General features: G+C 34.1%; 1 protein-coding gene across 2 annotated transcripts; it reads right to left on the bottom strand.

Moving 5' to 3' along the window:
• Positions 1 to 17,380: 17,380 nt before the first annotated feature.
• LOC143593695 (protein neprosin-like) lies at positions 17,381 to 22,533 on the bottom strand. Of its 2 annotated transcripts, XM_077073249.1 has the most exons (8): positions 22,406 to 22,460; positions 21,976 to 22,193; positions 21,792 to 21,878; positions 21,234 to 21,524; positions 20,085 to 20,255; positions 19,010 to 19,063; positions 17,886 to 18,032; positions 17,381 to 17,762 (listed from the first exon to the last, which is right to left on the bottom strand). In XM_077073249.1, exons 2-8 carry the CDS (start codon positions 22,147 to 22,149, stop codon positions 17,385 to 17,387), a joined length of 1,302 nt encoding a protein of 433 aa, XP_076929364.1. In that variant the 5' UTR covers positions 22,150 to 22,193; positions 22,406 to 22,460; the 3' UTR covers positions 17,381 to 17,384. The 2 variants fall into 2 exon arrangements, with proteins under 2 accessions (XP_076929364.1, XP_076929365.1); XM_077073250.1 differs by having other exon boundaries at positions 17,886 to 17,975; positions 21,976 to 22,533.
• Positions 22,534 to 24,944: the final 2,411 nt, after the last annotated feature.

Genomic DNA, 24,944 nt, shown 5'->3' on the forward strand with positions numbered 1-24,944 from the left:
TTGGATTAGGAGCAACTGATGACCATAGCTTGTCTAGATCAACATGTTTTTGTTTTCCTTTGTCTTCAAAGCTGGTTCTGTACATTCTATCATCCATATCTTCATTGTAAATTTTGAAATATTTGATCATCTTTTCCAAGTCAAAAATCCATTTGGGACCCTCAACATTGTTAAAGTGGTTTTCATTGAATATTATGTCTGATGACTTAATGACCACTATGTGCTCCTTCACATAGACTCTGTAAGCCTTTGAATGAGATGAATAGCCCACAAAGAAACATTCCAGAGATTTTGACTGGAATTTGTTTAGATAGTCCTTTGTATTTAACAGTGAGCATTTGCATCCAAAAGGCTTCAAGAACTTCACATAGGGCTTTCTTTTGAAGATAACCTCATATGGAATCTTGTTTTGAGACTTGTTTAATAGAACCCTATTCTGCACATAACATGCAGTGTTGATTGCTTCTGCCCAAAAGGTGACTTTCAGATTTGCATCAGCAATCATGGTCCTTGCAGCTTCAATCAATGTTCTGTTTCTTCTTTCTGCAACACCATTTTGTTCAGGAGTTCAAGGTGCGCTGTACTGTTGAAATATCCCCTTAGAAGTGCAGAATTCTTCCATTGTTCCATTTTTGAATTCTGTCCCATTGTCACTTCTAATGACTTTGACCTTTCTTTCAAGCTAATTTTCCATCTTCAACACATAGCTTCTGATTATTTATGGGGTTTCATCCTTGCTGCACATGAAGTATATCCAAGCAAACCTTGAATAATCATCAGTGATCACCAGGCAGTATCTTTTCATTCGTATACTTGGAACACTTATTGGACCAAATAGATCCATGTGTAATAGTTCCAAGACCTCATCAATTGTGTCTATCATTTTGCTCTTGTGTGAGGATTTATGTTGTTTTCCTTTAAAGCAAGATGTGCACTTTTTTTCCAACTTGAACTCTCTTGTGGGCAGGCCAACAACATGTTCACCTTTCACTAGCTTGTTCATGTTCTTCAAGTTGACATGACACATCTTCCTATGCCACAGTTTAAGGTGTTAGAGAGAAAGTGTGTGTGTTTCTTGAGTGTGGGTATTGTGTAAAGAAATGGAATGGAGAAGAAGATGGGATATATATAGGGGGTCTAAGGGCCCCACCACCCACTTCCCATTCCAACCAAAATCTTATTCCAAACTTAAACACGCACACAATTAAACTAACAACACACAGTTAATAATAAACTTTATGTTATTTATTATTTAACAGAAGTTGGATGTTACAAAAGCTCTGGGTCATTGTAGTTTACAGCAGCTTCGAAGAGCACCTTCCATTTGATGAAGTTTTCTTGTCCAAGCAATCTTGGAATCTTGTTGGTAAAGACTTCTGGGTCTTCCATTTCAGCAAATCTGGAATTTGCAGTAGTGAAACAGAGTAAAGCTTCAAGCTTTTTCACAAACCTTCTGTCATGTGGCCTTCAGCGAGCTTACACAAGCTCTGATACCACTTTTCAGGACTGTGAGTCGGGTGAAACCTTAGAAAGGTAGACAAGAACACACCAACTTTGTTACACGAAGGCCTGTTGAATATCCCGGTGGAATCAGGATATCCAACTGGGAATGAAGGAATGAAAATAACAAACACGAAATGATAATAAGTAATCAATAAAAGCACATTCACAGACAAAGATTCACTATATTAAATGGGTCATTAATGAAAGAGTGAAAGGAATGTCTAGGGTTTCGTGCGTGACGGCGGAGGCGGATGTACGAGGAAAACAAATTGAATTCTTTTAGAATATTTCTTGTATTCCGTGTCATGTCTCCGTCTGCTAAATGGAAACCTAGGACCCTATTTATAGACTCTGACATTCCTTCTAGAAGTTCCTAATCATTACATAATGAAATACAAAATAATACAAGTGTTAAGTCCTTGAGCAAGGTAACAATCTTGCTCGAGCAGACTCACTAAGCTAGGTATGCTCGACGAATGTCCTCGAGCATACTTTACTTTAGAATATCTTCGTTGAAGATATTCTCCTCCAGCAAGCTTCATTCCTCTTTACTAATCCATGCTTTGCTCAAACTAGTCCATCGAGCAAGCTCATTCTTCTTGATGTCTTCGTCTTCTTATTCAGCAATCTTTAGCATGCTCAGATGTAAATCTTACTCGGGGAACTGAACTGTGCTCGAAGTCCTTGCTTTAATCATGTGACATCTTCTTATTGCATCCATGTTTGTTCCCATGTGCTCGATCATCCTGTGCTCGTAACACTTGATTAAAACTTGTATGATCAAGCTGTTTGCTCGATTGGCAATCCATGCTTGATAGAAGAACACTCTTGCTCGTTGAAGTGTAGCTTGCTCGAAGCCTTAACACTTAGAAGAATTTACCATTTAAGGTTCTGAAGATCTTGCTCGAAGTAGTAAAACCATGCTCGAAGTCCATACTTAGCCGTTTTCTGAGGAGGTTGAGAAGATTCTAATCTTTCTTATCAAAAATCCGACCCAACAAATCAGGGAAATTGGTTCTATAAAAGGTCTTGTTAATGATGGCAAAAATGTAATAATCTGGTCATACTCAAGCCTTCCAATCAATTTGAAAACAGTTTTAAGAAAAAGCTTCTAGTTGGTGGTTAACGCTTCAACAATTTATAGTCTTATGGCCTTAAATCCTGTATTGATGGGATGCTTTAGGGTTCCTAACTCCGTTGGGTCTTTATGCGGTTTTACATCTGGTATTCATTTCGATGAATATTAAAAATGCTTGTATAAGCGAACCCGCAGCGTAACTGCTTAAGTCTCTAAACTTGATCGCAAAAAGTACTTTGTGTACAAAATGAATTACAGACTTGATCAAACCACGTTGTGAGTCATACATTGTCCCCATGCTCGCGGCTTATTACCATTAAGAAACGGACCACAAGGGACGCAATATCTGTAAACCGACAGTTGAATCATGCATACTCATCCATGGGAACGAATCTTGTGGTGTTGCTTGATAACGGGGGTATGTCTTGTAGTGGGGATTACGGACTATGATTGCTTAAAAATAATCATTTTACATCAAATTGATTCTAAGGTTTAAGTCAAGTTGGGGTGATTTGGAGAAAATCAAATTAAGCTTGAATCAAGATTTGAACTAATCATTTCCGATGTTTGTGCTTAATCGAACCAATTAAGAAATATCACCAAAAGTCCTGAAAAATTTGTTCAAAGAATTAAGTGGACAAACAATACCAATAATCGACTTAACACCAGTCATAATAAAAGCTGAAAATAAAACTGTGATGGACGGAAATTTTGATCAATATGATTCTCTGCTCGACTCACAAAAATATGTACTGCATTGATAGTTGAAATTTTTTATTGCTTTACATTTTATGTGTTTTAAAAATTGTAAAAATTCAAAAAGATTTTATTTTTATGCTTTATTGTCGATTTACCGAGCTGGCGAATTATCCAAAAAAAAAACAAAAAGAAGATTTTTTACCCCAAATTTTTAAGTTAATTCGTGCTTAATGTATTAACAACTGGTTTAAAAAGTAAAAATCCATTTAAGTTAAACTTTACCGATCCTGGGTTAATCAGGAATTTTAATGTATTCAATTGGAATTTTAATTGGGCTAATTGATTATTTAATTCATGTTTTAAAACCCTAATTGGTTTTAAATGATTATTTAAATCATTAATGAGAATTAATCTCATTCGTTAATGGTATTTGGTGATTCGTTAACATTGGTTTAACGAATGTCAAGCCTTTCGTTATTTATACATAACGAATTATCTCATTCGTTATGAAAGTCATTCTCTTCCGTTATGCATAACGAATGGAAGTCATTTGTGTAAACAGTTAACGAATGTAATGTTAAAGTATCATTCGTTGATTTTTTAACGAATGTAGATCTAATTCGTTTAAATCTTGAACGAATAAGGTTTAATTTAACGAAGAGAATCAGATTCGTTATATGGATAACGAATAAGGTTCTTTTAAATTAACGACTGAGGACATTCCTTAGTTCAAATTTAACGAACAACCTCGATTCACGTGAAATTATTGAGGGTTTTTAATCTCAAGGCTGACGAATGAATCGCCATTCGCCTATTCACTATTTCTTAGTCATCCTAAAAGAAACTATTGCAAAAATTTTCCATAATTCATACACTCAATCATATTCCAATTAACTGATATTGTTTTATTCTACAGGTATAGACAATCATGCTGATATCAGATTCTCTATATAAGATCTGGGTTTCAGGGTTCAAATTGTTAATTAGTAAACTGATATGAATATTATGGTTAAACAAACTAATGTAATCAGTTTTGATGTTATTAGGAGTATTAGATCGTCGATTAATGTACGAAATAGGTCTCCGATTGTGTTGATTGAGTTGAATAGTGAAAATCGATAACAAATCAACTGGTTCGGTGACGGAGATTCTCGTCTTTGACTTTAAGTAGTCAAAATAATTTGATTTTTGACTCTTGATAAACAAATGTTTAATTAAAATAGATTCGATGTTAACGAATGACCAGTCAGATTCGTTATTCATTTAACGAATGATCAATCATATTCGTTATTCATTTAACGAATGGCCAATCAGATTTGTTATGAATTAACGAAGGATCATCTTATTCGCTAAGGTAGCGAATGGGTTATTCAATTCATAACGAATGAGTTAGATGCATAAGATTGATTCGTTATAAGTAACGAATGTAAGTGATTAAGTGTATAATGAATATCTCATTCGTATAGTCGATTATTACGAATGAGATGCTTATTCGTTAATCGGTATGATATTTTTGAATGTTTTACTAATATTCTATTTTGGTTAAAAACAGAATGGCTGACTAGATCGTTCAAAATCCTGGTTTTCTATCACTTAAAAGTGAATCTCACAAGCAGACACAAGTTTTTAACGTATCCAAGATTTTTGCAGCTGAGACAATGAGACGATTACGATCTTACCGTGGTAAAAGTATTCAGGATCGGCCGAGGTATAAGCGTTTGATTGGCCATCTTGCCAATATTGACTATGAAGCGCCGTCCAACGATCGTTGGGCTATGATGATTCTGATTCTGATTCTGAGCGTGAGAGTGGTGATGATGGTCAAGGGCCAGGCGCAGAGTTAACGTATGCACAAAAGAGCAAACATAAAGGTAAAGAGCCGATGGTGGAAAAGGGGGAGAAACCGAAGTAGCAACGTGTCAGATGGGGTTCGGGTATTGAGATACCAAACCAACCGTTTGAGAGACCGACTCCATCAGTATCTATTCCAATTTCTATTCCTACTTCTCCTACTCCACAAATGATTCCAAGATCTCCTGCTCGTGTTGTTACTCAATCTCCGACTCCAGTTCACATGCCAGTTTCTCCAGTACCTCCGACCATGACTTTGATGACTACATCTATGTCGGATACGTATTTTGGAGACATGTTACAAACTGTACTGGCGCGCATTCCGAGTCCTCAACCGACTACTCCTGCTACTCCAATCACTCCGACTTCGTTGCCAAGACCTGAGCATTCTTTAATGTCTTTCAATCGTCCTCAGGGTCCTAGGCAACCTGTACATCTGAATTTTTATGGTATGAACTCCCAAGCTCAGTGGTTTCACATGCTGAATCTGTTGCATCTTCAACAAACTCAGATGCAAGCAGATCGAGAAGCTCATGAGCTAGCGTAGCGGAATATGTTTAGGCATATTCAGTTCATTCAGAGAGAAAATAGGGAATTAAAAGCCCTAGTTGCTGCTCAGGGGGGGGGGGAGATTAGATAAACAAGATGAGATCATCCTCCAACTTACCTGCAAAGATGATGAGTTGAAAAAAGTTGAGGAATGATGAAGATGATCCGGATGAAGGGTGTTGGTGACTAGCAACCGGACGTAGTACACCGTCGGCAGGTGATCAAGCTGGTGGAACGAGTGCTGGTGGTTGTAGTGAGGGAAATAATTTGCAGATTGTTCCATACAAGGACTATACACGAGCTAAACCGATTGATGTCATACCGGCGAATATGATTTTATTCGTGGGTATGGACGGGATTGTTTATAGTATGGTAAATGCTGATGAGATCGAAGAGGGTGATTTTGTAGATCATTCGCTGACTAAAGAACAAATTGCCCTACTTTTGGATCTGAATGAAGCCGAGGTTGAGGAATTAGGGAAGTCAGTTGAGGTAGAGATTGATTTTGAGAAAAGTGCAAATCCAGGCATTCCACGTGGGAATGTGCCTGATTATGAAGAAGTGGAAGTGGAAGACGTGACTACTAAGGAGTATCCTGATCCTTATACCTACAAAAACAATGATTCAGGTATTCCATTCTTCACAACAGAACATTTTGAGGCAAAAGAACAGTGTCTACGGGAAGAAAGAGAGAGATGGAATAAAGAAACTGAAACCATTTACTTATCTCCAAAAGAGAAGAAACAAAAACGTGCTTTGGATGGTATGTTTCGACAGGACGTGAAACGTATGAACAAGATGATCGAAACCTTCAGATACAGTGAACAAGAGGAAGTCAGACTAGCTAAGGTTCGAGCATTCGCATACCAAATGAAGAAGTACAAGAGTATTAAACACGTGAGAGGTGATTTGGTTGCTTGGCAGTATGATGCGGAGCTTAAGGTATATATCGTTAAGTGGGAACATGGTATTTATTATTTCAAGCGTCCACACGATATTTTATCTATGCCAAGATGAGATGTGAGAACACTAGCCAACCGACCGTTTGTGAATCGGGTAAAATATCAATGGGGTGAGTGGTTCTATGATTATCTGCAACATGAGACCAGATTTGGTTTCAAATTCTTCAAGCCACAAGTGCCGACACACAAATACATCGATGAGATCGATCCTCGCACTAGCTGGAGAAAAATGGTTTTGCAGGTTAAGCCGCCGAAGACTATGAAGAGGGCACCGATGAAGATCTTCCCTCAGAGTCTGTTCACCACGTTCAACATATGGTATTATGATAATAGGACAGGTGAAGCGGTAATTGTATTGGGCACTGGATCTAACACAAGTGTTATACGTGTTATCAATCCGATGTGCCTTGTTAACTTATTGGAGTCTGATAACGACGCGTTATTTCAGTTACAGATCCGATTTGCTAACATAAGCGATTATGATCTTGCGATGCAGTTTCAGCGAGTTGTTCGAGTCTGTTATGCATTCAAGATACATAGCTGCACTGACTGGAAGATGAAGATTTCCAGAAATAAAGTATAAATAGCTCGAGATGAGGGGGAGTTTGTTGATACACGACTTAGGCGTCTCGATCTTTAATATATTATTATTATATTACTTGATAATGTAAGGGGTATTTTGGTAAATAACCCCATTCGCTCAAATGTAAAGCTATTCGTTACCCGTAACAAATAAGCTACATTCATTAATTTGTAAGCCACATTCGTTAACCCTGCTTAACGAATGTGACAACGAATGAACGGAATTCGTTAGTCTTTAATGTAAAACGAATGAGGATATTCATTCGTTAGTATTAATGTAACGAATGACACATTCGTTAAGGTTAAGTTTATGAATGTGTCATCATCTATATATACTGTTAACATTATCAAGAAAGTAATAGGTTCTTATTTTATCTTTCAATAGCATCGTTACTCTGCCAAATACTCTCTGAAAACACATACGAACACACAGTAACCGTATTAACCATAATCGTATCAATCAATCAATGACGAACACGATGTCATCATCGATCTAGATCCCTCGTGCTCTATCACTAATAGTTTAGTTAAATCTTGTAAACTTCTTATAAACTTGATTTAAACGAGAAGTTTTGTAACCGTAATCGGGTCTTTAAATCCCTTATGTGAATAAAGAAAAATATTAGCATATAGGTCATGTCATTACACAAGAATTCTTATATTCATTAAAGATCCATATTTGAAATTTATTCGAAATAAGAAAGACTGTATAGTTAATATAGTCTATCATCAACAGAAAGATGAAATAAAGTAAAGGATGCATTAAACTAGATATAAAAAAAATATGTCTTTATTCAAAGAAAATTGATTGTATGAACTTTGAAAGTTCAAGGAAATGACATAAACGAAAAGAATTCGCCAAGATCATGAAGCAAAGGATATCATGACTCTAGATGAGTATCTTGAAAGTTATCAAGATGAATAAATTGAAAGGATTTGATAGACTGAATCTAAGAGGCATTCTAGTTAACATTAGTAAATGTTTAGAACACAAAAGGTAAGGTAAATAATTAAACACAAATGGCCACTGTATTTAGCAATTTACAATTACTTTTGATGTTCTGAACTATTAACTAATTACATCATTTAAGATGTAAGTTAACAACGATTCAGAGATTTCAACTACTCGAGAGTCTGGTTAGATGGAATCTAATCATAAATTAACAAGTAAAGATATGCCCAAACCTAAGACAACGAATCTCGAGGACGAGATTCATTTCAAGGTGGGGAGGATGTAACATTCCAGAAAATTCCATATTAATTTGGGCTAAATATGTCAACTTTCAAAGATGAGGGATTTTAAAATTTCTTAAAAATAAATAGAAATATAAAATATGGAGGTGAAAGCATCCATATTAAAGAAATAAGAAAGTTCATCCCACACAGAAAAAAGGAAGAAAGTGAGTGCATTCCACATGGGCATAAATAGGAAAGAAAAGTTTCCTCCCACATTGAAAAATTATAAAACCTGGTAGCTCTTTATAAGATAAAGAATTTCCATAGTAATATTCTTATATGCCAAGATCCACCTGGTGGTCCTAGTGGACGGTGCGAAGCACCCGAAGCGCACGCGCACGGGCTCAGGCAATGGCGCAATGTGGCGCTTTGATGGTGCACTTTACGCTTCGCATTCTCACATTGCCACAAGCCGCATGAGGGCCTCTTTATATTTTGGAAAGTATAGTGACTAAAAGTGAAAATCTGAATTTTGATCCTTCGTGCTACGTGAACAGATCAGGTTTAAAGTCTTTGCGCTACACGAAAGACAAAATACATAAACCGACATTGAACGACTTCGCGCTACGCGAATAACTCATCTACCTTTACTTCGCGCTACGCGAAAGAGCAATAATGCATGTGTGGACAAGTTGCAGCACATAGTGCCACGTGGCAAACTCGCTGGTGACTCGGAAAAATTTAAGTCGGTTCGCGCGACGCGAATGGCTTGAATACTTTTCCTTCACATTACATGAAGCAACCTAAAAATGGCTATAAATAGAGAGCTTCACAACACATTCCATTTTACATCGAAACACCTTCACTTACACATAGTTAGTCTCGTTTTGCATACCGGTTCTCATAGTATGTGCCATGCCCCAAAGTTCCAACGGTTTAAGCCTCAGTACGCAATAGAGGGTAGAAGTGCTGCCCGTACAAGATTAGCCATATAAACTCCGAATACCTGCATAAGGTATGGATTCTGCTTAAGTTATTATTCTATTTTTTTATATGTCTTAGACCATAGTCGGTGGTATAGCCCAAACATTGATCAAAATTATGTGTACATAAGCTTTATACATGCAAAGGTTATAGATAAAATAATGTTTCTTCATGATTAAGAAACATAAGCTTTAATATACAAAGAGGATATAATAGTTTCTTCACGATTCAGAAACATAAAAGTTTTGTACGCAAAGAATATAGTTAAAATATAATTTCTTCGTGACTAAGAAACATGAGATTTACATACAAGGGTTATAGTTAATTGACATTCCTTCTTGAAGAAGAAACCTATCATAAATGTTTCTTCATGAAGAAAAAACTCAGCACATGATTGGTAAATAAATGGAAAGACTACGGGTGTAAATATTTTATTCTTACAAATGATCAGTCAAGGTTTAAAGTTATCAAAACCAGACTAAATGTTTCTAGCTGAATCAAGAGACGATCCAGGTATTTATATAAACCATCATCATTCATTCACAAAGATTTTCAAACGAGATCACCACATCATTCAGAAAAAATAATTGTATGTGAATAGGTTAAATCTTTGCTGTCAATCATTAAGAAAAACAGGTTGCTTATCTTCACAAGTCATTCAAATGTTTATATGAGATTACGTGATCTCTGAATTTAAGGGATTACGTGATCCCTAAGTCACAAGATAGAAATTAAAAGTAACTCAGACCGAGTACACATGTGTCTGGATCTAAACATATCTGTCTAGCCAATCAAACAAGGCTACATGGCCGCAGGCAAGCAGTCATAACTAAAGTTCTCTAATTGGCATCAGTTCCCGGAGAACCCTAATTTTGATCGTGTGGCAAGTGGCAGAAGTTCCTAGAAATAAGAGACGTTTCTGCTAAGTGTGTTCAAGAAAACTATCTTGTCAGTTAAAGATTTATTAAATGTTTTTAAAGTCAACGATTCACCAGCATATCGCTGACGTATTTCCCCCACATTTCAGGGAAATAGATTTAGCAAGGAATTATCGTCACTCATGGAGTTAGATGCTCACTTATGGAGATAGCTCAATTTTAATTATTAAATTATTGCAAACAATATTAAATAAGGTTTGTAATCAAACTCTTGGATATTTATTATCCAAGAAGTTTTCAAAAATAAATGAATATTTTTTATTATTAAACAAAGTCTTCCGCTAAAAATAACCCATAACTCTGATATATTTACAAAGCAGGTACCAACTATGGGTTGCACGCCCAGGCCCTAAGTTGGGGTGTGACAATATACTTTTGTTATTATAGTTATTGATCTTTATTTAAAAGTTTTCGTATAAGAATTTATTTTATCTTAAAACCCAGACAATGGGACGGATTATGTGGACCATCTGACGATAAAGGTAATTTTAGATCGATACGTAATTATCCAAGTCCTCATACGGAGGACATAATAAGTCCAGTTATGTGCAATAACTGGAAACCTAGATTGATTTTGAAATACGGGACAAATGTAGTATGATAAGGGCATGGTAGATACGTCGCAGGTGCATCCTTTTCAAACCCAAAACCCCGATCCATTTTGAATTTTCGGTGTTTATAAATATATATATTATAATATTCTCAAGTTTCGTTTCATGTAACATTCGTTAATGTTTATTTAAATTTGAAATTGTATTCGTTAAACCGACCCATTTTTGACGTTTCAATGTATTTTTGTATATCATTTATCATTAGCATTATATTCTCGATGGTTCTCATTTTTTGTACGTTCATTTTCTATTCATATTGAATTCCGAGGATTTACAATTATTGTTCGTTAATTTTCTATTCATTTTGTTCAATTAATGAAACTCTGGGATTTAAAGTTTCTTTTTAAACGAATACATGTTTAATATAATAAATTATCCATGATTTATAATTTATCTCTCATTCTAATCACATATAAAAGTTTAAGGTCTAAATGGTGTACATATTTTAATTTATGTTTCAAAAGAATATGAAACATAAAAGACCAGCTATGTAAATATTAACTAAAATAATATGACAACCTAGCCGTCCCCTACGACCTTCCCGCTGCTCGGCCATGTTTTTCCGATGAGTCCATTTTCGGCGCCGGCGATGCACTTAAACCCCATTAACGTGCACTAAAATCTAATTAAAAAGTCGTTTAACCTGTAGACTATAACGACAATGCATAACCATCGTTCATAATATGTTATAACAACTCATAAGGACCAAATAAATCGGATAACCGCCAGATCATCTTAAAATTACAATAACGATCAATAAACATCAAACGTTTCAATTCATCCTATTAATATGCCACAAATCACAAGATAAACTCGTCCAAAAAATTAATCTACACTAATCAACTCTCTGAAATATGAATTTGATCGCCAAAGTTGATAGAATTAATAATATTGTTTTTATGATCTTATTATAAATCCATCACAAACTAGTCAAGAACACATAGTAAATGACCTAACAGAATCCTATTATATGAAACAATCATCAAAGACTCTATGATACAATAAATTCACCAAATAAAACCAATCACACATATGCATCGAATAAATAATATTAAAATCTTTACCGATTCATAAAACCATATCAAAAAGCAAATTCCAAATAAAATCCAACTTCAACAAAGGTTCATCATAAAGCCTAGGCAATCTATATGTTTAGCCTAGCATCCGTAAATCAAACAAAACACAATAATTAAGTTCAACAACCAAACCCTGTATTTTTAGTTCAAGTGTTATTTTAAGTTACATATTAAAATATAACCTCATGTTGTGCGTGATATTTCTTGCTTTATGTTTATGTCCCATTATGTGCTTAATTATATTACTTGCTCGTTTTATTTCTTTATTGGCTCAAGTATATCTCAAACTCAAATGGTATGATCATACTTTATTCATATACGTTTGGCTTTGTGCTAACGACAATGAATAAACATCGATTTTTCATTTTTCCTTTTCCAATAATGGATACGCATTTTAGTTACTTGTTTTACATATACGCTTGTAATTGCCCTCAACATTTCAATTATAGTTTTTACTATATATACATATTCCAAACCTTATGCATACTCACCAACTACTTGTGGTTGACAGATATTTTCATGCATACTACAGGTACACTTAGTGATTTTGATACAAGCGAAGACCACATAGTATATACTGATAGAATATGTCAAATAATAAGACTTATATATTGTAGTGTTTATTTCTTTATTACTTTATAACAAGTTTGGTGTACATGTTTTATGATATGAATAAATATAAATAAATATTTGTAACTATAATAGTGTAACGAGCGTATGAGCAATATTTAACATACCGCCCCCATATATAATCCGCCTGAGGCCGAGGTGTTACATAATACACATTGTTCCTTCTATGGATAATACATAGCATTCCTTGTATGGATGATACACGATGTCCCTTCTATGGATAATACATAGGGTGCCTTGTAGGGTATTACATAGGGTTCCTTAAATGGATATTACATAATTAAGTAGATGTTCCTTGTATGGATAATATACGATGTTCCTACTATGGATATTACTCAGGGTTCCTCGTATGGATAATAAACATTGTTCATTCTATGGATAATATATGGTGTTCCTTGTATGTATAATAAATGTTGTTCCTTCTATAAATAGTATATAGTGTTCCTTGTATGGATAATACACGTTATCCCTTCTATGGGTAATATATAGTGTTCCTTAAATGGATTACCCACATTATTCCCTAGTTCTAGGTTTCTTATATGGAATTGAAAATGTTATTTTAATAGATAGTATGTAATGTTCCTCCTATGGATATTTATAAAAGTTGATTAAGTGAAAAGAATAAAGCTATAACTCACTCAGCGTGTAGCTGACTTTTAGTTTGCATGCAGGTACTGTTGATGGCGTCGCAAGCTTGAGGTGCGTATGATGCTATCCATATTGAAGATTAGTTATAGAATACAGTTAAATGTAAATTGCATATGCTTCTGTTGTAACAAACTGAGTTTTTGAATAAATCCAACACCAACGTAGGGCGCGGGGCCTTACAAGTTGTATCAGAGCAAAAGTTTGAGAGATTTAATCATCCTTAAGTGCCTAGACTCAAACAGTGAGCCGGATCGAAGAAGATTGACAGTATGGATAGCCGTATGCCACTCAAGCAAGCTCACGAATAGTAGAATATGCGATTGAATCTTATGATAGAATATGATTAGAATTTGAAAGAAAGTATGTGTTAAAGTACATGACTAAGTTCATGTGTTAGAACGTATAATTTGTTATGAATTATTGTGAAGGCTAGCTTAACTGCTAGAGATAAGTATATATATGAATGTTTATAGTATGTTTGTATGATTAATGCAAGTAAGTTGTAAAATCTAGCACACGTGTGATCACAATGGGATGTACGTAGGACAGGGGGAGTAACATGATTAGTTAATTACAATTGGCGATTGTCATTAACTACTTACCTTACAGGTCTTATACTAAGTAATCCTCATAGTGATAGCGTTTGTATTTTTTTAAGAAGTGAATCATTGGATGGTGCAAGAGGACAATGACGAGGCAGTCGTACTAGATGCCATGGTGAACCATGTACCCACCGGACAGTTCTGCGGGAGTTACAAGAAAATGATGAATGATAATGGTAAGACTCCAGTAGTTGAAAGCGATGAGTAAAGGTAGGCTAGCTTTGGGAATGTTCAGAGTGTCAGGCTACCCAGAAGGGTAGCTGCAACCAGCAATTGATTCATATAGTATGACGAGACTTGAGTAGTCGAGAAGAGGAAGACGTATCAGCATGAACTTCATGATCAAGCTACCTTAGACAGCTATGACTCATGAACCCTATATGTTGGTTCAGAGCTGAGAATGAAAGAAGGTTTAAATGGCAAATTAAGGAGTTCTCTAACAAGTTATGCAACGATTGTTATTAAGAAGTTCAAGGAGTGTTCTATCTTAAGGGATAGGCCGAGGTATGTGGAGAGGTAATCCTCTACGAGAAATGCTAAGTTCGGGCAAGAAAGCATGGCATCGAGGGATTCATAGACAAGTTACCTTGGGCAGCTAAGACTCATGAATGCCGCTTGATGATTGTGAGGCTAAGAATAGTGGAGGCATCTAAAGAACTAAAGAAGGTTCAAGCAAGGTTGTGATTGTGTGTGGGAGGATAATTGAATACAGGAAGTATTCCTTTTACAAGATTAAGCGGGTTTCGATGACGAAACCTCTTATAAGGTGGGTAGACTTATAAAATCCTAAATTATAACATAAATAATAATAAGGAATTTATTATTATTATTAGGTTTTATTAGTTAACATTTATTATATAAAATAAGAAATATGGGTTGGACAACCAAGATGGGACCTAGTAATAAACATAGACTAAGGGAGGACAAATGGTCCTAAAGGTCCATGGGATTAAAATATAATGCACATTAAACCCTTAGACTCTAGCCACTTTTCATTTTAGAAAACACACACTCTTTGAATCCAAGAGAATTTGCAAGAACAAGCGCTACACGATTCAAGAAAACAAGAAAAAGGTTAAAGACCTAGATATGTTTTAAGATATACACTCGTTCATTTAAAGTTGGCTCGTTTATGATTTTTAGATCTAGATACATTGGGGTTTATAAACCAAGATAAAGATTGAAACTTTAACCTAACTAAGATTGGATTTTAGTTTATAATAATAATGATAATAATAGTAGCAATAATGAAAGTAATAACAATAACACACTATAGCGGCAACATATGATGATGATGATGATGATGATGATGGTGGTGGTGGTTTAAAGAAGAAAGAAAGGGATGGGATGTGCTATAAGTGTATATGGAGAAGTAAAAAGGAACTTAAGCACAAACATGTGTGGTGTCTAAGTGGTTAAGTTAATATTGTGTGGGATGGAGGACCCGGCTTCAAATCACGGCTCTCGCTAATAATTTTTGTGAGTTTGAACTAAATGCGAATTGGGCTTGTCATATATGAAGTGCGAGTTTGGACCTCAACTTGAGAAAACAGATCAACACGAGAACTAGGCTTGCGAATCCGAATTGGGCACGTATTGTGAGAACACTGGTGTGCGAGTTATGTCCATATGCGAGAAGTCTGATTGCGCGACTGGGCTTGTTGTGAGAAGCCCAATTGCAAGAACTGGCCTATCTCTGAACGTAGCAGGTTCCAGGTGAGTTTCTAGACCCCTTTTTCCTTTCAAACGTTGTGGGGCTATATGCATACTCGTAGGGAGAAAGATTGATATACCTCGCATTACTTTTGTGACATATATTGTATGTTATATTAAATAAATATTATGTATTTATATTGAATGTATGGAAGAACAAGTTTGTTGATGCGTGAACAAATCTTCGGATTTTACACGTGTCGTGAAAGAAGGTGTGTATGTTAATGTATGCTAGTAGGTTCATGCTTGTTAGTATCGGTTCCTTACATGGATAATAGTTAGTTTTCCTTAAATGGATATTACATAATGAAGTACATGTTTCTTGTATGGATATAAATGTTGTTTCTACTATGGATTATACATAGGGTACCTTGTATGAATAATAAACATTTTTCCTTTTATAAATAATACATGTTGTTCCTTCTATGGATAATATATAATAAACATTTTTCCTTTTATAAATAATACATGTTGTTCCTTCTATGGATAATATATGGTGTTTCTTGTGTGGATAATACACGTCGTTCGTTCTATGAGTAAAATATAGTGTTCCTTTAATGGATAATGCATATTATTCCCTAGTTCTAGGTTCCTTATATGGAGAATAGCAAATGTTCCCTTTTAATAGATATTATGTGATGTTCCTCCTATGGATATTTATAAAAGTTGGTTAAGTGCAATGAACAAAGCTGTAACTCACTTAGCGTGTAGCTGACTTTTAGTATGCATGTAGGTATTGTTGATGACGTGGAAAGCTTGAGGTGTGTACAGATTAGTTGTAGAATGAAGTTAAATGTAAAAGTTTTAGTTCCCACTGTAAATTGTATATGTTTTCATTGTTACAAACTGAGCTTATGAGTAAATTCAACGTCAACATAGGACATTCGGGTGCGGGGCCTTACAAATTTGCTAAGTTTAGTAACGTCACTACATCAGTAAAAAAACCGACAATTTTCAATAATTTTTTTTGTTTTAAGATCGAATTTTTTGGGTTTCATTCTACATTTTGGAGTTTTAAAAAGACATGACCAGGATAGCATGACAACAAACCAAAAAAATGAACATTTTGTCCTTATCTATTCTTCCAAGTTCCTGCTTATTAGAAATACCCCCATCAATTTGGTCTTACAGATAAATTGAGTAGCCTTACCAATATGACATAACTGGTTCTCGATAATTACTTGATGGCAATATTTGTAAATATTTTATAAAGGAGGCAATTAAGATTGTCCTTTAGATACGTTTATAGAGAATACATAAGAGTTATTATAATGGATCATCATTATCACTAGTATTTATCATATAAGTTAGAGTTATAAACTCCTCAAGAGCACCGTTACTATTCTCTCTTCGTGATCCATTAACACAAGGTTCCATAACGAGAATCGTGGTTTCATCCTCTTCTTAAAAGATATCATTCTCCCAAGGATGATTAATTTGAGCCTATACTAAAGGTTATAATCAACATTATTTTCTTTGTCTACAATTCAATTAAAAAACTAGAATAAACAGGAAACAAGAGTGGAAATAACACATCAATCTGATTTAGTAACATATAATAATATACTAAACTAGTAATGTTTTATATTTCTACTCGTTACATGTTCATAGAACATTTAACAGTCTTACGATGCTTGTGTTTCACTAGACAAAATCATACGAATGTTAAACTTTCGTTAGTTATATTTTCAAATAATCGAGAGGAATACGTAACATTACCCTTGAAACAATTAAATTTAATACTTTTAAACAGTTTTGAAAAGAAAAAGGATGTTGTCACATTCATTGGCACTCTGGATTTCTCCCAGGCCCACCATAGTAGAAATAAGTGCCCCATTGGTTGTTGCTGCCACTTTTAATGTTATAACAATTTGTGTTTTCGGCTAAGGTTGAGATGTCACGTACACTGATTAAGCTATTATCCGAATCCACAACCTCTAGGTTTCGAAAATAACTAGATTTTCCAAAACCTTCTTCAGCGAAATGGCCCGACCCCATTTCTGTCGAGGTGTGTTGACCGTTTGCTCGTGAATTGACTACCTCACCACCCCATTCAACCATAGTGGCTCGGTCGGCCAAGTGAGTGAATAGCTCCGCGGGCCAGTAACCAACTAGAGTGTTATCACCGAAACCCATCCACCAATTTCCAAGTTTTGGATCCTGTTTTGTATGATGCAAGATATAAAAATGGTTAGAAATGCATGCAAAAACATATATACATATTAGGTAACATTTCAACAATAAAGAGAATGTGAGTTTTCTAAAGTTATGAAGTGCATGTACCTTCCAAATGACTATTGTAACGTCAAACTGACTTCCTTGGAATTCTGATAACGGGGAAATTGCAGCACCGATGGCTATTCGGCTATTGGTCTGTACAAACCCCGAGCATAACAGATTGTAACATCCAGTTGCTTGATACGCATCACTCTGTAAAACATTCAACAAAAGAATTATTTCACACTATATGAATTTCACATTCAATTGCTTGATACGCATCACTCTGTACATATTATAGACATGCTGACACCAGTTTTACACAAAAGATAATGAATGGTAAGTTGGTAACTATCAGAAATAAATTTTAAAAAAATATACTAATAATAACTGAATTTCATATTGAATGTGGGTGTCATTGTCGTAATTAATGGTTTATTATTGGGGTAGACATTGTCAATGAATATTCGGACCACAAAAATTGTTATGGGAAGAACGTGGACTGTTGTCAATTGTAAATGTACCATCTGAAATGTTCTGCCACTCCACTGAGAACCATGATTCCCATGATCTTGTCCTTTTTTATTAATGGCTATTTAGATTACTTACAGGTCACTGGCTCATCCGATAATCGTCACTCTCAAACTATGAAACCAGGGTTCTAGGCCGACATCTTCCCGTAGGGCAGCTCGCACATCAGCTCAATTCATAGATCACTCTCAAAAGAAAACCATTTAGCCCAACCCGAAACCACAATTTCTTTTATATATGGACTTAAATCCAAGGCCTCTTTCTTTTAAATGAGTCTTTGGGTCGATCTGATTTGCCTTTTTGGACCACACCATATTTTAAGTCAATAAAAAGTATATTAAAATAACTGTATTTTTGCAAAATCAAAGAAAATGGATAATGAAACTAACGATATCAAAGACTAAACCTCTGCTTCACAATCTATGATCTTAGGAGTACTGCTGGTCGTCATAGCTTAAACAAACGTCAACAGACTTCTAGCTCGAGTTGATAATTCGCAATCAGATGCAAGATATAATGTTTCGATTTTAGTTCGAGCTTGCCTAAGCTCTAGTCTGACTATTGCAAACTTTATTTTTTAAAGCTCGTTATCAGCTTATCATTCTTTTAAATTGTGAATAGAAAATTTTATATTTTGTTGAAAAAGAGAGAAGCATTACCGTCCAATACGTGAATAGTCTGGGTCGGCTATCACCATAAAGCTCCGGACTGACCTGACTAGTAGAAGAATCAAAGCTTTAGTTATTCCACGTGAATAGAACCTTTTTTTAATAAATTAAAAATTCAAATGCAACATGTATTTTTTAACATATGGAATCTATGTATGAACTATTAACAAATTCTTTAATTGTTATTTATTTATTTGATTTTAAAGTTACGGTGTGTATATATATAATATATATTTACCAGTTTCAAGATTTAGTAAGATGCAAATTATATATTAAATATAGGTGACAGAAAGCCCAAACTTTATGAGGTTAAAAAGTCCACACTTCTATTCTTAGAATTAAACAAAGAGCCCGTAACATCCTCCCACAAATTCTTCTTATTTACTTTTTAAATCTCTATTAGCAGTATCGTGTTAAGTTGACGGATTAACAGGGTGTGGTTGATGGGTTAAAATGTGCAGTTCAAACCTGATAAATATTATTATTCGTGTCAAAAATTTCAACCATAACCTACATACATATAAATTTGGATCGACCCGAACACAACCTGTTTAACGTATTTATCTATTTGAAAAAGAAATTAATAAAAAAATTGATAAAACTTAGACTAAGTAGAGTAAATGAGGAATATGATTTTTTTTTCATTACTAAAAGTCCTAAAAATTCATTGAATGTTACAAATATATCTGTAAAAATTAAACATACAAATAAAAATAAAATTGTAAAAGGTGAGTTAATGGATAAACCCAAAACCGACCTAGTTTTTAAGGGGTCATGATAGTTAACTCTAACTTTTTTTTTTCTTTTCGTATCGAGTTAAGGTCGTATTTTAATGTATACGGTATACCAACAATTGCAGCACAATTAGCATTGTTAATGAACTACACTGTATCTTTTAATTTGAATTATTTTAAAAAAATTAAGTGAAGTTTAATTAATGCGTAATTAAATAATTATTATTATGATATATTTTTGACAGTAAAAAGAATTAAATATACGTTGAAGCATTAAAATAAAGAGAATTAAATAATAAGGGTTATAGAAAAGTGTAACAAAGAAACAGTACCTGCCAGCCAGCTTCGATGCTATTGAGATCGGAGCCGTCGAAGGACCCGGAAAGAACCCAAATCTGGGAAAGACTGAACTCATTTATAACTTCTATCTTTGGGTCCCACACGTTTATTGTCGCTTTTGCCCCGTATATCTCACTCGATGTTCCCGTGTACGCTATCGCATGCTATCAAAACACAACCTCCTTTTTAATTTTCATTTCATTATAAACAACCAAAGGTAAAATAAAATATTTTATATCCATATGCTATGAGGTTCTTAACTTTATTTACTACACTTACCTTGCTAGCACTTTATGTAATTAAAATATTAGAATGTTTTTTTATTTATTTTCTTTACTTTACTTCAAATTTCATTTTTCTTCTTATCGTTTGTATGACTTTGATCCTAGATCCTTGAAAACTTTCCAAGCCATGATGTTTGAAGGTTTTAGTTTTGTCAATCAACGAACCCCATGGATTTATTAAGCAGTTTAAGTATAATATAATTTTATCTTTTTTTCCTAAAAGAGCCCGTCTATTTCATTTGCTGAGTAATAAATATTTTAATAAAATTTTCTATTCATTAAAGTCCTCTTGCTAGCAATTAGTATGAAATTAAAATGTTAGTACTGATTTAGAAAATCTTTAATATCATTCATTGTACAAAATAAACAATAAAAGCAGTTAAAGACATAATATCATATTATATGAACCATATATAATGCATTTAAGAAGTGTAATTATGTGTCAAAATGTGAAATGGTTGGGAAGTCAACTACTTCGAATATTAAGAACTCCAATAAATTTATATTATTTTATACAGAGTTTATTTTCTGGTGGAGTCGTGCTTAATTAACATTTTCACTTGCGTGCAAGTGCAGGCTTATAATTTATATTGGTCAACGCTTTAAGTTGGGTACTTCTAATTAATAAATCCATTTTCATGAATATAATAATTCTTATAACAAAGTATATATATATATATATATATATATATATATATATATATATAAAAATAGTATATTTATTCAAAACAATCTTTTCCAAAATAGCAAACAAAGCCTAGGAATCCGAGTACATCAATTGACAAAAGACCACTCATATCCATAATCACAAACAACACTAACACTAGTATAAAATAAAGTAACCATAAAATACGATACCTCGTGACCATTGCCGGAGACGACATCCGGTGCATCAGCCCGGCGAGCAAGGGGGACAGAACTACGTCGTTTCTTGCCAAAGTCATACAAAGAATTAGCCCTCAAAACATCGTGCACGGTGCTCCGCCGCACCGGAACCGTCCCTTTGGGACACCGTTGACCACCCTGGTGCCACATTTGCCAAGCACCTCTTCTTATGTATCCATCACTTTCACTAATATTGGTAGATTTGCCACCCTCCTCTTGTTTCACCATTGATGACATCACCTTTGGAATTTTTGGTCGGATTTTCTGAATAACAAAAAAAGAAAACGGAAAATAAAACATTAATGTTATATGAATATTTGATCAATCCGAAATTAATGGATGGTGTTGGTAGTTGAAAGTTGTAACCTAAAAAGATAAAAGTTCATAAAAGCAAAGATTCCAAATTTGCCCTCATCCCCTCGGATGATAGCATTACCTCTGTTGTTTGTGAGATTTTATTCGGTACGTTTATTTGTATACATATATGATCGAAGAAGAAAATCTATAATCTTTTATCGAATATTAGTTTACCTGGATCTTGTGGTTTTTGAGAAGGGGATGGTCTAAAGCCGGTTGCTTTCGTTTGTGAACGCAATCTATAATATCACCATCCAGGCTCTAGAAAGATAAACGAAAAAGACATAAAAATGTGAGCTATCAAGTATATTTACTCTTGAAGATTCATACATAATGGAAAAGATGAAAATATTATCACCTGAATGGATAGAACAGGAGGCTTGTTGAGAGTTTCCAAGTGTTTCTGAATTCTTGATAGTCTCAAGTCTCCGACTTGTCTATACTTTGTGTAATTCAAACACCAAACAGATGTTGCACTATTGCACAAAAGAATTACAACCCAAAGATTCAAAAGTACAAGTCTTGAAACCATGTTTTCATAAACTCAATGCATGCACAGAAACCCTAAATTTCTCTCTCTAGAACAAGAACAGCATTTACACACAAAAATCACAAAAAAAAAAAAAATCAGAGCCCAGAAGCTTTGAATGATATAAGATTGAAGAAGAAAGAAAGGTTGAAAATGACAGTATATGAAGTGTTTAAATGCGTAGGAAGACGGGTTGGTTTGGTGCAGATGAGCGCACAGCTCAAATACTTAATATCATATATGATTGTACCCTGAAGACTCCATAAAATCTGTATCTATGTGTGTGTTTGAGTGTGTGAGAATTAATGTAATTGTCATTATGATGATTTTTTGAATGAAAATGAAATTAATGGCATGCAACTAATTAAAAAAGAAATAGAAAAGAAGAAAGAATTAATTGGGTGTATTTAAACTCAACCTACCCACCATTAATATTTAAGTTTAGAATCCTTGAATACAAGCATCTGCCTCATCCACCTCTCTATATCTTGCCATTAATGTAATTTTTTTTTCTTTTTTCACAACTCATTTACAATTTCTTTATATGAGTATCTTATTTGTTAGGACTTAGGAGCTAAGAAGTGTTATGGACGTAATGTATATACATTTATATATGTTAGCTACTTGGCTGCATAATTACGTTTTCAATATGTAAGAGGTCTAGTGTTAAATTTGTAGTTATTTGTTTGTTGTTAATTAATACATGTAAATATAATATAATATTTTAATGTACATGTTGTTCAACAAATATTTATCAATAAAATGTTCTATATGAAGTGAAATACCTTCAATCATTGTAGTTCATTTTAAACGACAAACTTTTAGATTAAATAATAATAATAATAATAATAATAATAATAATAATAGCAACGACATTATTATTATTTATTTATTTTAAATGACAACTTACTTTTTTGTGTTTAGGTCATCGCGCTCTTCAATTTTAAAAGCCACGCTACGATGTCTTAACCCAACCCGATTGTTTTACAGTTTGGCTTGAGCATTCCACTGGAAAAACATACCTTCGGCTACCAAATTCAAAACTATAGAATAATAATGTTAATTGCTATAGTGTTGCCGTTATTACTCTAGCCCGTATTGCATTTCTCATGTTAAAATCAGTTTGTATTATATCGTAGCTCACACTAGGGTTGCAAACGAGCCGAGCTCTTCACAAGCTAGTCAAGATTTGTTTGTGAAAAAATTCGATCAAGCCGAGCTTAAACAAGCCAGAGCCCGAGCTCAAGCATAAAAGTAATCTTGTTTAATAAACAAGCCTGAGCCTCACTTATTGAGCTAGAACTGGTTCACGAACTTAAACGAGAGCCTGCCATTTATATAATTTTATTTTGATATATATATATATATATATTTATTTATACAAAGGTAATGATAATAAAAATAACTTTTAAATAACGTATATATTGTTAAAAAAATAACTAAAGAATATATATTATGTTACATATAAAATCATAATTGAAAAAAGATTATACAAAAATGAGTAAAAATATATAAAAATAAATTAATATTTAGTAAATGATTCGAGCTCGAGCTTTAGAAATAGTGATTGAAACGAGCCAAAATCAAGCTTCAGCTTTGTGAAATTAAACGAGCTTAGTCAAGCTCGGGCCTGGATTGCATCCCCACAAGAATAAAATGTTGGCCATATATGATTTTGTAGATAATACAAGCAGCTCCTTTTTTTTCTTTTTTTTTTATAATGGATATCGTTAAATAGCTTAAAAAAGGACTTTTGGGTTGGAAAGCCACAAGAAAAGTTTATTAAATTTAAATCACATTATAGTTTTCACATGAAACTAGAATCAGTTATTTAGTTGAAAGATAAAAATCACAAAATGTGATTAATTCATATGTAAATATTGGTGAATGTACGTTAGAAGGAAAACAAAACTTAAGAACCACAAAATTCGTATTCATTTGATGAGTTCAGATGTCACTCATTTGATGAGTTCAGATGTCACTGGTTGTTTTCACATGTTCACAAATTGCCCCACATTTAAATTCACACCAATATGTATGTATGAACACGCGTACATCAATGTAGGTCCCGTGACGGATCTAACAACGAAGTTCTTGAGACAATCTAAACCACTACCTAGCAGAAATCACTAGTGGTTAACCTTGATCTCAGATCTTGGAGTGTTTGGTTTATTTGCAAGAAAGAAAAAAAGAAGAAGATGAAGATGGAGAGAACTTTATTTCCAGGAGGTTGTATAAAAGAGTTCTTTGAAGTTTTGGAGAAATGGGTAATGTGACCCTTTTATAGGGTCCCAATTTCTCCAAAGTTTACATAACAAACGTATAAAATAAACGTACCGAGTACGTACTACACCGACTAAAAGCAAACTAGAACGACATACACAATCCTAATAACAATATAGAATATTGGCCCTACAATCTCCCTCTAGGATTGAGTATGTCGAGGAACCTTCGTCAAGTTTTTTACTTTGTCTTTATTTCTTGAAACTTAGTACTTGTCTTGATCCAGAAGCTTGAAAGAGACTGGATTTTGAAAAATTCTTTATTTTCCATTCTTGTAGACTTGAATTTCAATCTAATTTTCTGGGAAGGATTGGCAACAGCAAATTTTAGAAACATTAGATACAAGAGGCTCGACATCTAACTTTCTTTTGTTGACTTTCTTAAGCCGGCTGGTTTCATTCCTTGTCTTCAGACACAATCCGTTCATCTTTAAGTTCAATCACCAACTTTCACGTTCTCGTTTTCTTTTAAGCGCTTCTGCACCTGCAACTCCAAGCAAACTTGATCTTGATCTA

Source organism: Bidens hawaiensis, unplaced genomic scaffold, assembly GCF_021521415.1.
Source record: "Bidens hawaiensis isolate Kalapana, Puna unplaced genomic scaffold, B.hawaiensis_p1.1 tig00042517_1, whole genome shotgun sequence".
Lineage (NCBI taxonomy): Eukaryota > Viridiplantae > Streptophyta > Magnoliopsida > Asterales > Asteraceae > Bidens > Bidens hawaiensis.